General features: G+C 42.1%; 2 protein-coding genes across 2 annotated transcripts; one reads left to right on the forward strand and one right to left on the reverse strand.

Annotated features, from left to right (window-relative positions):
• Window positions 1–717: 717 nt before the first annotated feature.
• MELLADRAFT_72734 (uncharacterized protein) lies at window positions 718–2,443 on the forward strand (the record flags this gene model as incomplete). The annotated part of the gene is made up of 6 exons (XM_007413960.1): window positions 718–990; window positions 1,100–1,213; window positions 1,288–1,330; window positions 1,392–1,651; window positions 1,724–1,873; window positions 1,951–2,443. The coding sequence occupies 6 exons, from the start codon at window positions 826–828 to the stop codon at window positions 2,047–2,049; spliced, it is 831 nt and encodes a 276-aa protein (XP_007414022.1).
• A 2,775-nt stretch (window positions 2,444–5,218) lies between these two features.
• On the reverse strand, window positions 5,219–6,888 carry MELLADRAFT_91188 (uncharacterized protein; the record flags this gene model as incomplete). The annotated part of the gene is made up of 7 exons (XM_007414041.1): window positions 5,219–5,286; window positions 5,354–5,657; window positions 5,719–5,723; window positions 5,808–5,883; window positions 5,956–6,063; window positions 6,154–6,725; window positions 6,786–6,888. 7 exons carry the CDS (start codon window positions 6,886–6,888, stop codon window positions 5,219–5,221), a joined length of 1,236 nt encoding a protein of 411 aa, XP_007414103.1.
• Between the last annotated feature and the right edge of the window lie 6,835 nt (window positions 6,889–13,723).

Consider the following 13,723-nt stretch of genomic DNA (forward strand, 5'->3'; position numbering starts at 1 on the left):
ATATACAAGCACAAGCAGCACACGGATGCGGTATCTTTTCAAGCTCCGCGGATACAAGAGGTCTCCAATGCGTATCTTACTGCATCCCAAAAAGCCCAAACACAATTTGCGCCGTTTTAGCTCGGCTCGAAAGCCTACCAACCTAAAGCGGAATCGCTCAGGTACCTGGGAGGACTGCAATCCTGGATATGGCATTTGAACTCTGTGCACCGGCGTCACGCATGGCCTTCTCAATGTCATTCATCAAGGTCTTGTGCGCGGCTACAAATTCGCCAACGCAGTGATGTCATTTTGACCACACCGAACAGATCCCATCTCGGGTGGGTGCAAGCAAAGCCGCATTCCCCGCCGCTGTCTTGATAGATTTAATAATTGTAGAGTATCATTTCTTACCAGATCTGGCTGCTGAATTACATTTCTTTCGTCAATTGTTTTCACACCCCCGAGTTTATCTCGGTTATACCTAAGTATCGTAGGCACTGCGTGATCAAGTGTGCTGTGCTGTAGTGAGAGCCCAGATCTGCACTCATAATCAGTCGAAGCAATTCCGCGCTAAGCCTCTGCATTGAGCTCAATATCTAACCATATCGAGCTTCATCTTGACTTTCCCATGCTACGTTCACTTCTTTGGTAAATCATGAAGGATTCTCTTGCAGCCCATGCTTTAGCCCTCCTGTGGCTCAGAGTACTTAAAGCCCTCTATCATGGTCATGTAGTCCAATTTCTTCATCGCATCACTCGCAGACTTTCTACATTTCTGACCACGAAGCCACTTTACTAGGATATACCTCATTTATCTAAATTATTATAACGATTTCACCAACCATGCCTTCAGTCTACAGCACACTCTTTTTAGCTTCTCTTCCTTTCACCCTCGCTTTCAGCGCAGAGCGTAGACAAGCTCTCCCTGCGGACTTCTCTAGCTTGCCAAGCTGTGGTCAAAACTGTCTTATTACAGCTGCGACCTCCGGCAGCTCAGGCTGTCCGTTGGTAAGTAGAGCTCCTTTTACTTGACTATCATCTGCTCCAGTTCAAGAATTTATATGAACAAATTCTAACTCATTTGTACTGCCATGTGGCAATGTTTCTCACTGCTTAGACCGATTTCAAGTGCCTTGCTAACAGTGGCACTTTCAAGGACTCTGTCACTAAGTGTGCACTAAGCTCTTGCTCGCCATCAGACCAAATCGCAATGGCGAACTGGGCGGTCAAGGTATGACCATTTTTTCTTTTTATTCACAATTGGGGCCGCATGAACTACGAAAATGACACCACACTTCGTTTCAGACTTCTGCCTCCCTTGGAATTTCACTTGATCTTTCTCAAGCAGGTTGGTGGCAGACTTTTTCAATTCTCTTCATTCTCATCGAGAGCTGACTTGTTTTCTAAAGCTGCTGCTGCTGGGGTCAATATTGGAAACAAGCAAACCCCTGCCCCAGAGAAACCTTCATCTGATGACACCACTGAAGCGAAACCGGCTCCTGCTAAGAAAGCCCCTACCACTGACAAACCCAAAGACGACAAACCCAAAGATGACAAACCGAAAGACCAGCCAACTTCTGACAGCTCGAACCAACCATCACCCGATCCCGTTGCTCCTACTGCTAACGATGGCTATACAGCTACTTCAAAGGACACCCAATCCAGTGTGGTACGTTATCACAGTTGACTGAAAACCTATGCACGTCAAAACTTATCACAAGCAAGTACCACGGACATGTAGACTGCCGCTCCCGCCGGAAGTGCTACTCAAGCTAGTACTAACGCCACCATCAGCACTTCGTCCTACCCTACCGCTGCTGTTGGCAGTAACCCCACTGCCTCGTCCACGACTAATAATGCCACTGATACCGGTAACACACCCTCTGCATCGGTATGTTTTACTCATTCACGCGTTTTATTTTCACGCTTCTACTATTGACCATGCCTTACGCCATTACTATCCTAAAGAACCAGACGGAATCCCAGACTAGTGGCTCGTCTCTTTCGGTCACTGTTGACATTCTGTCACTCACTCTTGTGACTGTATTTGTCTCATCTTTCCTTTGAGGTTTAATTTTCTTTTGATGTTACTCCATCTTCCCTTTGTGGTATCTGCTCCCTTGACTGTCAGAACGATATAGATGTATGCCAGTGGCCTTGTCTATTCTCTGACTCGCGTTTCTCGCACTGAACTATATGTCGCCAGTTGCAGTCATTGTTATCATTCAAATTTATTATTTTTCACTTCGACGCATGCAAGCAATGAGCCTATCTTTTGACCTAACTTGTGTCTTCAAGCCTAAATGAGAGCTTACATGTCTTCATTGCTTACCTCAGACTCACACGGAGAAAAACGCAGATTTTCAGATTGTTTACTAATTTACAGCGGCGACGTTTGGGTTCACAAAAACTTATCAGACATGAGGCATCCTTGAATTTCATGAAGTTCAGAAAACCACATAATTCTACTCTGCCTTGGTGAGGAGCCATCCAGACACATGCCTGTGAATGTTGATAACCTTCCAAAATAAAAATATGTCAAAGGGGCCCACTTTCTTCACTCTCAGCCTGCGAAGATTATCGGCTCATCTACTTTTCGTTTTGAAGAGATCTCACGCGACACAGAAACCTCACAACACATAGAATCAGAGCTAACTGAAACTCTATTTCCACAAAAATCTTGCTCCTTAAAACACAGAATAAAGCGACACATCAATGAAGTTCTGGAATGTGTGCCACCCAGTGCATGCCTCAATCACATATACCTTCTCTCAAATAGAATTTCGCACTAAGTCATACCTTGACTGGGGCATCTATTTTGTTTTGGATTATCAGCTGAGCACTAAGCACCATATCTGCATCTGAGGTTGTGTAACTATCTCATCACAAGATCTGAGGTGCCCCACATACTTTACAAACCTATTTTACAATTAATCTCAATCGTCTCTTGAAACGTATCTTGAGATATCCCAATTTTGCTGGATGTATCTTTATTAAGACAGGCTGTTTGTTGAGGAGCAATTGAATGCTTGTAGTGAGGGTCAAGCCCGAGTGTAAGGATACACATAGACATGTAGAGTCATCATGGGTTTAGTTGATGGGTTTAGATAGACACGTTGTATACATTCCTCTTCCACACTGGCTCCGGATGATCCTTACTCTTCTGAGAGCCACTCCTGGGATCATCTAGAGCTACAGCCTTTGTGAGAAATAATGGTTTTTTTTGTTCTCCTAGATTTTATTTAATTTCTGACTTGTTGAAAAAACAAGTTTTCTTTATTTTTCAAGTGGGATATAGTTAAGGGAACTGTCGACGTATTTGACATATTCCCACGGAATCTCACGCGGCACGTGGTGGATCTTCTGGTAGGTTCCAATCACGGTTCTAGAGGGGTCAGTGGGTTAGACCTCATCTGTGATTTCTCGCTTCACCTTGTCCACCCATTCTTCCCAACTCGAGTATCCCTCATCCGTGATTTCCTGTCTTGCTTCACCTCATCCACCTATTCTTTTGTCCCTCTATTATTTCTACCTCAACCATCCTACCTCAAATTTGGCACAAAACTGATATGCCACCGGTGAGTCTTTTTCTTTTGTTTCCTGATCTCATATCTTGCAAGGCTCATATGACTGCTTTCCAGTTCTGGGTCTCTCATCATAGCCCGGAAATCAATCTTGCAGTTGTTTGCTTAGCCCTCACCGGGGTTCAATTTCACAATATTTCTAGGACTCTTGGAATGGAGTTAGCCCTTACTTCGGTCCATCGCTGGGTCAATCTCTACCAGGAAACTCAGGCCGTTGTAACAAATCCCTTGGACCGTATGGATCGTGGTGCACCATTAGTCTTAGGAGGATCCGAGCGTCTCTTTGTCCTTGATAGCCTTTGCCTTGACCCAACATTATACCTAGACAAACTCCAAAGCAAGATCATGGATCAATTTAATAAACATGTATCAATCAAGACACTTTCAACTGAGCTACGCGACAGATTGTGTTGGACACCAAAGAAAGCACATACCGTTCATCTGAATCAAAGTTTGGCAACCCGAGGGGCTTATATGGCAAGGGTACTGGACATTGACCCTTGTTGCCTTGTCTTTGCTGGTAAGTCAATGCTTTCTTTATGGATTGTTTCGCTATATACTGATTCTTCAATCGTCTTGGACCCCTAGATGAAACCGTGATTGCAAAACGGTGTATGTATCGCGAGTACGCACATGCACCCATTGGAGAGTGTACCCCCTAACTCGCCAGGCCAACTCAATCAGGCTGTTCGTCAGTGTTACCGGCTATTTCATTGGATGGCTTATTGGCAATCACCATCAAGTGAGGTGGGTATTCTCACATCAATTTCAAAGTTTTTTTGGAAGACAACTTGGTGAGCTGGACCCATGGATCCAATTGAGAAGGGTTTCTCACCAGTGAAAGCAAACCTCCAAAGGACCCAGGGACCTCAAGGGGCCATTGATGCTGATGGCGAGCAAGCTGTGGTATGGGTTTCCATGATGGAAGTTTTCACAGAGTGTTTGTGCGAGAAGCTTTTCAAAGGTAGTGGCTATATGTAGACCAGTTGTAATCGAGATGTTGTACCCTATGCTTTATTTTGTTTCCTGTCATGCCACAGTGGCAGTTGAAATCAAACCATCAAAAGATTTGGAATCAAAAGCATGCCTTTGCTGAGTCAGCTTGTCCTGTAGTTTGTGTGGTTTTCAAAGAGACCATCATTAGAACCAAAGCCATGGCTCATCAAGTCTCATATTGTATTGGCAATCAAATCCACATGAGATTCTTGAGATTTTGAACAGCCACTTGAAAATTTCAAGGGTTATGACCGCAAGACTCTCGAAGACAAAAACACAAGTTCTCAATATGGTGAACTTGTGTTTGCAACTGGTGTTTTGCCAAACGCTAGGGATACTTGGTAGCATGTATTCCTGGCGTTTTCACAAGTCAATGGGGAGTTGGTAGCGCGACAACTTTGGGATGCCAACAGGGGCAAAATGGCATCGTTGATTCACAAACAATAACCTAGTGATAATTCCAAATAAGGCCATTGAGACCGTTTACAAACTGAGTGACTCTCTAGGTAACAAATTGAAAGAGTTAACAAAGGTATTGAAAAAGGGAAATGTTGCATGTATGAGCAAAAATACAAGTGAATCGCCAAAAGAAACAATTTAGAACAATTTTATTTTTGGTAGTGGTTAATCAAAAGGTGGGGACATTTGAACAAACATCAATTGGCGGAAGTGGAAGGTTGATTTTGAAAATCCGCCTCGGCTGCCGCCTCAATGAGGCAATTAGCTAACTTGAAGGGCATTCAATGCTCTGTTAAGAAATTGGCGGTCATCTGGACACTGCATACACTCACAAGGTTCCTTCTTGACTTTCTTGTGGGAAGCTACCTCGCTGGAGGAGGAGTTAATCTTCAAATCGTGTTTGGAACCGGAAGGACTGATTGGTTCAACCTTGATCTTCATTTCAACGGGAGGAGTGTTGGCAAAGAAATTCCTTTGCTTCAAGGTAGTTTGTTTGGCTCTTGGGGTGGCCACAGGGTAGCATTTCTTGACATGGTCTTTGACGTTCATATCCTTATGAACAAGGGCATTTTTGAACATCTCACGCTTGTATTTGACCGTGTTAGGAGATATTCCGCGGGTTGTTAAGCCATCACACTGCAGTGGATCTTTGATGTCAGCTTAGGCTGGGAAAACAGGATGGGATGGACAAGCTTACCACTGCTGTTGCCCATATGAACGCACATCAATGTGTAAATCAATAGTGGAAGTTCAGGTCCCAAGGGGCCGTCAAGATAGCTCCATCACCTCTGAGGGCTCGCTTGAGGTGATCCTGGTAAATGGACACTGCATCAAGTTCAAGTTCCTTAGCCGCTTTGACGGCCTACATGAGTGTTGAAAGAAACAAGTGATCAGAGAAAGATGTGGAAGGATTAAAAGTTGACACCAAGCCTACCACAGTCTCTTCTTTAGCCGCCACGGTTTCCTCCTTGGAAGCTGTGAGTTCCGCTTCAATTGTGTTGGGCCCAGCGGTGCCTTGAATGAAAGCCACCGCGCCGCTAGCCTATGAGCCACAGGGTTCAGAAGAGCACATTAAAGCAAATGAAATCAGTTAAAACACTTGAGAGGATGTGGAACACCAAAACAATCTCACCTGGGTGTTCTTATTTTCCTTCACTTGCGGTTTCTCCAGCATGATATGGATGATGCCTTTGGAGGAACAACTCTTTCCCAAATTGTTGACCAACTCCTGATAAATTTTGAAATCAATTAATTTTGTTTTCTTTGAACCAATGCTTGCATTCCAGTTCAACAACAGAGTCAACTCGCTATGAAGCACAACTTTCTTGATCCCGGTGAAGTAACGGTCGCACATGTCGCCAACCAAGTCCTTCAACTTGTTCAGTGACTTGCCATACATAAAAATTTTGAAATCCAACACCTGTCGGTCCTTGAAGTCTGATGAATCAATGATGGCGAACTTAGGAGGAGGCGGTGGTTTCTTTTTCCCAGTGGTTAATTTGGAAGGAGCCGGTTGTTTGGCAATTCCGAGCGGAACCTCAACCATATTCTTTGTGTGAATTTTGAAAGTCACACCAATGATGAAAGATTGGCTTTCTTCCATCAAGCTACGGCTCTCCGTTCCTTGGCGCCAGAGCCGCTTGAGCGTTGGATGACAGGCTGGGGCCTTGTCCCCGTCCGCAATCAAATAGGCCAGATCAAACACTTCAAGAGATCCATATCAGTCCTATGAAGAAGTGAGGCATTCAGAGTCATGTTACTTACCCTCCTCGGGATTCTTGCCCTTGTGGATCCAATTCTGAATTGGTTTGTAAGGCATAGCTGGCAAGAAACATAGAGAGGTCAGCGTTTGATCAACCCAAATCATGATAGGAATACTGACTGTTCAGAGCCTTGATTCGATTTGATGATTCCAAGTCAAAGTTGAAAGTGATAGATTGATAAACCACGCTAAACAGATAGAAACGGGTGGGTTGAGTTGATACAATTAGAAGAAGCAAGTGAAATGGTATATTGAAAGGAAGAATCAATTCATCGAGCCAAAAGGGTGTCCAAAAAATGGGATGAAAGAGGTCGAGGAGCAGGCGTATGAAATGACTTTTTGGTTGAGTAGCTTGTCTTCAAAGGCATCCAGGAAATGATGGTGTAATCGCAGTACCCGCTGCCATCTTGTCTGGCCGGCGAGATCATTGCAGTCCAGCGGGTGACAAGGTCTTTTGTCTCAAACAAGAGATGAGAGATTAGGAATCCTGCTCAAACAAGCAATAAGCAATAAGAAGTTGTGTTTGCAAGATGGATGTGCAAGAGAAACACAAGTTCCTCACCCACCACTAAGTTCAAAAGGGCCAAGAAATGAAAAGTCAGAAAACGAGTAAAATCTGGAGAACAAAAAAAAACCATTATTTCTCACAAAGGCTGTAGGTGAGTTTCTTTATCTTTTTATGGGTTTTCTTCTTTGAGGGTTGGTTGACTCTTCTGAGAGCCACTCCTGGGATCATCTGGAGCTAGGCCTAGTTTGCAATATAAACAGAAGTCCTAACTTAGCGCTCTCAAAAGAGTCTTATCAGAGAGAATCCACCACCTTGGTGAAGGTCATCAAAAGACCTTACAACAAGGCGACAAATGAGATTCTCGACACGAGTGAACAGGCACATTGTCAAACAAATAAGTAATGAAATGAAATAGTTTGTTGCACACAAGAGACAGAAACATAGATCAGAAAGAGACAACAATTAACATAGTTTATATACAATATGTTAGAGCTAAACATTGAATGAGTAGAGAAACAAGTTATGGTATGTTGGACAATCAGTTGAGCTCCCGAGAAGTAATGCTGAGCATCACAAGCATGAGCGCTCACAATCACTAAGTGTCAAGTATGAATTATGATACAGACTTTGTATCAACAATCTTTTGATCCTTATCATTCCTTTCCACATTGAAAACTGTTTTTGTTTTGATATATGTATATCCATTGTGTTCTTGCCTATGTTGCCTTGTGCTAATGTTTGATTCCCATTTAGGATATGGCTCACATGTTTTGTATTCCATGTCCTTGCAACTGTTTATAACACCCTCTTCTTTTGACTGCTCCAGCTTAGATCACCTAGCCTTAGGTGGTAGTTGCTCCAGTCAATCAACTGGAGCAACTAACCACAGGACCAGTTATACCAATCATCCGCTGTGTTCACTTGAAGAGGAGAAGAAATTGACCATGTCATAGGCAGCAAACAAGGCAGAAGAATAAAGCCAGGACTATTGCACAAGAAGGTGGCACAATGCAATCTACTCTTGAATGTCAGCATGTGGTGGCTTATGCTTGTAGGGCTCAAATCACAACAGCTGTTGTGGAATACAAATTTATAAAAACACAAAATAAAATTTATGTATCAGAAATAACAAACTTGACACAGTGTCCATTTTCCTATGGCACATCAATGTGCACACACAGGGAAGTTTGAAAAAAAATGTAAAAAGCTTTATTCAGTTTCTTTGTTAGACTTCCATGAAATGCCAGCACTCCTTTGTAAGTGTCCAAGAATTGGCAACGGTGATTTCCTGCTTGGCGGTTAGATTTGGAAGCAACAGGTATACATGACCTTCTTTCAACGTCCCTATTCAACCGTTAGAATATGGGACCCCCTTGTAGTAGAGCACGTTGACCGGATACTCAACTTTTTACAATGTGTCAATAGCCTACCTGTCAGACCAGGATTGATTAGATTCAGAACTAAAACATAGAATCTTTACTCCATCCTTAGAAGGGCCTTAAGGTGAGTCAATTCATCCTTTTCCCAACTTTCCATTTTCATTCAATTTGGTCTTGCTGTTTACTATTGGCAATCCTTATTCCAGCTAAGTACCCATATTTTACCAAAATCCCTTTATCACATTACAAATAGATCACTTGTGTCACTTGTCAGATTTAGATTTGAACATGTCTCCATCCAGGAATGGGTCTTTTTTGGATCTGGATACTTGTGTATTGTGGTTCACGCTATACGGTGTGGTGATCAATTTATGGGATCAATTAAAAAATTCACAATTACCAGTCTACCAGTTTATTAGCAGGTTTCAGCAGGAAAGAAAATTCGAAATGGAGGTTTTTGATCAATTGAAGCTCTTGTAGGCTTATGTATTGGTCACTAGGTCAACATTACATCATTTTTATTTCACATTATACATAAGATCATTAAAGTTTACTTACAAATTTATTACAAAAAGAAATAAAGAAAAACATAAGAAAAACTCGAAAATATAGGTACATAGGTTGGAAAATGGTTTTTAGGTTAGTAAAAATAAAGTTATGGGTATTATGACGTTAGAATATGAAAGAACAACATTATATTATACTATGAAAATTTTAATCTTCAAGGTTGATAAGTAGAAACAAAAGTTATTAGGAAAAAGGTACTTTTTCGAAGTTGGTAAACAAGAGGTACACGTGTAGTTTGGATGTGTAATAGTGGTAGTGATGGAATTTAAGGTTGCCAAGAGGATTTTCCGGGATTTTTAAGGTTATAGATGATGATGCCATATTACATGAGCAAGAAAAAGAGAGTAGTAGCTGTGAAAAGTGAAGAAAATGGGTGAAATTCGTGGAAAATGGAGGTTTTCAGCTAATTACATATGTCAAATGACGTCAGAATAGGTTGATAAATGGCTCATTCAACGCAGAAGAGTTGATTACATAATGTACAAACTTTAAATCATTAGTAACGGAGGTGTGTGTAAAAAGTTATAAGGCAAATAAAGAATTGGTGTGAATCTCGAATTTACAGTCACAAGTCACATGTAACACCAAAAACCTTAACTTCACAACTCAATATCTTACTCATCACTCATCAAAAGTAGGTCATGTAGGTGTCAGAAATGATCAGTAACACGTGGGCTACAAGATGCACTTTAGTAATCAAAAATTGGAGCACATCTGAAAACATTCGTAATCTCAAAAATTGGTTTTCAGCTAGTTTACAAGGAAAAAATCACCTGTATTCATCATAAGAAGTGCTGTACATCATATTATTGCGTCATTGATCACTTTTAGCTGTGAAAATTACATCATTTATTAGTAACAAAATCATTACATTGCGTCATCATAGGGTTTTTAGGGAATTTTGGGCGGATTTGATTGGTTTTGAGGCTGTTGACCATTGTAAAAGTTCTAGTACATTGTTATATATACTTTGAGAGGGTTTTGGAACTGTTGTTCCCCTTTTTTCTTTATCATTTACGCCATTATTATTTTGTTTATCATCATAAACTTATTTTAATAGTACCTGGTCACTTAAATACGCCCTTTATTACAGCTATAAAGAGAAATTTACTTTAGTATTATAGTCATAAAGACTTATTGGGAATAATATCAAACAGATATTGCTTATTTTCTTTAGTTATCAATTGGGAATAACACTATAGCAGTGTTGATAGTAATACAAAGTGTGTTTTTTTGAAGTTAAAATACGTGTGAAGATACTTTTTCTCTGGTGCCTTATCAGTACTCAATACAACAGAGCTCTTTCTGATTGTGTTGTTTTAGAAGAGCAGTCCTTAGACAACTTCTACTAGTCATTATATTAGTAGATTATCCTCTTCCAGCTCTGTATAACCCTTGTTGGGTTATAAGTTCTACAATGGCCACAGAGGCGTGCTTGATTAGCATACCTAACAAAGCATGACGTAAGAGAAAAACCCCCCGGACTGATCAAGAAGAATTAAGAATGAAGACAGAGTTCTACCACCCTCGTAATATATAGAGTGGTGATGGTAGTATCTGAGTAGTGATGAAAGGAGATTTTGCTGTGGCTTCTTGAAAATCAGGAAAGGTGTAGAACTCTATGTATATACTGCAACCAATGACAAAGTCATATAGTTACGAATTTTTGAAAGTCAAAAAATTTGTTTACAGGCCTATGTCAGCCTGGGTCTTAAATCAAACAAGTTGTTCATTCTACTAGAATGACTGACGTTCTTTGAGAGTGTGATGTGCCACTGCTCTCTAGTCATGTAGGAGACGCGATCGTTGATCTCGAACCTATGTCACAAACCTGTAAAAGAAAGGTTTGCTTGGATGAGCGCTACGACGATGAGGATTATGGTCTTCTTGTGGGAGAGACTCACTCGGCGCTACCTGAGACTGAGGTTGGTCTAGCAGGTTTGATTATTCGTTTCTGGCCCACGGCTGTGGAGAACGAAGAATCATTCTGACGTTAGTAAGTCGTCATGAGAGAAATGCGAGAATTGGACTCATGGAGAAATTTTGTCATGATGACTCAGATGGTTGGGAGGCTTACGAGAACAGCTCCTGGAAATCTGATGTGTTCTCCTGTGGTAAAACCTGAAGCTTGAATAACGCGCTGAGTTTTGTTCAGATTGAGGAGAGGATGTGTACGGATGTAGGTTTGAAAAGCCTCGGAAGACCATCGACCTATGCATTGAATGGTATCCATATCCATTCCGTTTTGAGCGTAAGCGGTAGCTCCTCCTGCTCTGAGAGAATGTCCTGATCTCGATTTACTGAAGATGTTCTGAAGCTGATTCATAAACCAAGTTCTGGTAGGTTGTTGTCCGTTTTCTCTGACTAACCAAAACGGGTGAATTGGGAATCGTTTGTCGCGGCGGATTGTGTAGTTGGGAATCGTTCTGATTGGGCAAGTAGGGTCGTTTGGACGGCTAACTATGGCTACTGGAGTTCCTTTGAATTTCGGATCTCCCTTGTGATATGGGAGATTGTAGCATGCTACAGAGCCGCAAAGAGAGATTACTAAGGACGATCGTCTGATGCATTTTTGATCGTTGCGGAGATTGATTGAATCAGGGATTGTAAGTTCACCCAACCTATGGAGGGCTGAGAAACCTAGTGCGAGGATTGTGTTGAAGAGCGCATTGTCAAGCGAAGAGTTGGATATCGTGGAAAGTGAATGCATTTGATTGCACTACGGGTTTTGAGAATAGCTTTAGGCAACCCCAAAGGGTGTCTTTGACTCTGACAGAAAGACGGGCCTGTATAACTGATGGAAATTCTTCGCGCATGCTGAATGATATGCCTGTAAGATATTTCCCCACTGTGTCTGGGTTGACTTCTCGTGAGACCACTGTAACAAAGTGGCACAGGTTTGTTTTGCTTGGGAAGAGTCTTACACAATGCTCTTCGCAAAATTTTACAAAACGACGATATCCTGAATTGTATTTGGCGACTGTTGATTTTTCGAGTTTATTTTTGACGTCAATCTTGCAGAGGGCTTCTCGTTCTTTGAAATTAAGGGGCACGATTTTATCTTTCTTTTTTCGAGCCATAGCAGCGGAGCAGTGAATTGAGGAGGTAGAAGTTATTGCAGAGCCGGCAAAGATCTAGTTTGATATCCTCCTATGAGGGTTTCTGGGTCAGGTTGGAAAGTACGTAGATGTAGACGGGGAACTTTGCTCCTGGCGAAGTCGAAGTTTCTTTTAAAAAGGGCGTCTGCGATTTGATTGTGTTGACGAGGAACAAATCGAACTTTTACATCAATAGGGTGATTGAGCATCATGTTCACTATGTACTTGAATAGGGATCTTGCTTCAGGGCTAGGACGGTGGGATGAAAAAAGGTACGAAACCGATTCTGAGTCAGTGAAGATCACCACTTTCGAGGCCTTGAATTCAACCGCCATCTTGACCGCTGATGCAACTGCTAGAAGTTCAGCCCAGAAGCTGTTCCTGGACGGTGGCGGAATAGGACAGCTCCAGGCGCATCCGTTGGATGGTTGCCAGAAACCGAAACCGGTTGGGCAAGCGTCGCAAAAGAACATACAGTCGGCATCCGTTAAAGACCAATGTAGATGTTTCAGAATGCGACGACCTGGCCAGGATTCCAGGGCGTTTGCTAACCATGAAAGGTCGTCAACGTTGGTTCGGTTGAGAGGAATATGGGCATTTCTTAATGTTTTTCCAGCTATCTTGTCCCAAGAAGACTGTAATGCCCATCTACCTAAAGGAAAGATGTTTAACCCCCAATTGGCCCAACCCGTGATCTGTTGCCACTTGACTAGGGGGTGAGACAGCTCCAAAATGAAGTTTCTAAGAGCTGCAATCAAAGCGAGTCTTTTACCTTCTGGTAGGGAGATGGAGAGTTCTACACAATCGACTGAATAGCCTATGATGTCGAGGGTGCTGCCCGAGATTTGTTTTTCCCAGGCCCAAGGGAGGTTGATAAAGTCGAAGATGTGTAAAAACTTTGCCTGATTTAAGGGAATTTTCCGTCCTTTAAACGAGACCATGTTGGAAGCTAGGCTGATCCCCCATGAATCGTCCATGTAGGCGTTTAAATCGGTTATGTTGAACTCGAAATAAGCAATCCAAAGGACAAGGGAAAAGAAAGCGCACCATAACTTTGGGGAACTAGAGCAGCCAAAGTTGACGTTTCTGTCAGTGTGGAAAGCGTTTCCGATCTTGACTAATTGCCGGAATTGCCATTGGCGAGAGACAGGGAGATTTCGAAAAGCTGCATCAACGTCTGTCTTCCATAAAATGAACTTGTGTTTGCCGAAATAATGATAAAGCAAGAACGGGATAAAATAAGGAATACCGTCAAGATCAATTTTTATGTCGTCTTTGTGTATAAGATCGTTTGGAGAAGGGTTGCCAAACGACATGTTTGTGCACATCCTAACTTTACCGGATGAGGGGTTTGTGGCAAGACAAAGCGGTGAAACTTTCATCCCTGG

Source organism: Melampsora larici-populina (genome assembly GCF_000204055.1).
Source record: "Melampsora larici-populina 98AG31 unplaced genomic scaffold MELLAscaffold_40, whole genome shotgun sequence".
Taxonomy (NCBI): Eukaryota; Fungi; Basidiomycota; class Pucciniomycetes; order Pucciniales; family Melampsoraceae; genus Melampsora; species Melampsora laricis-populina.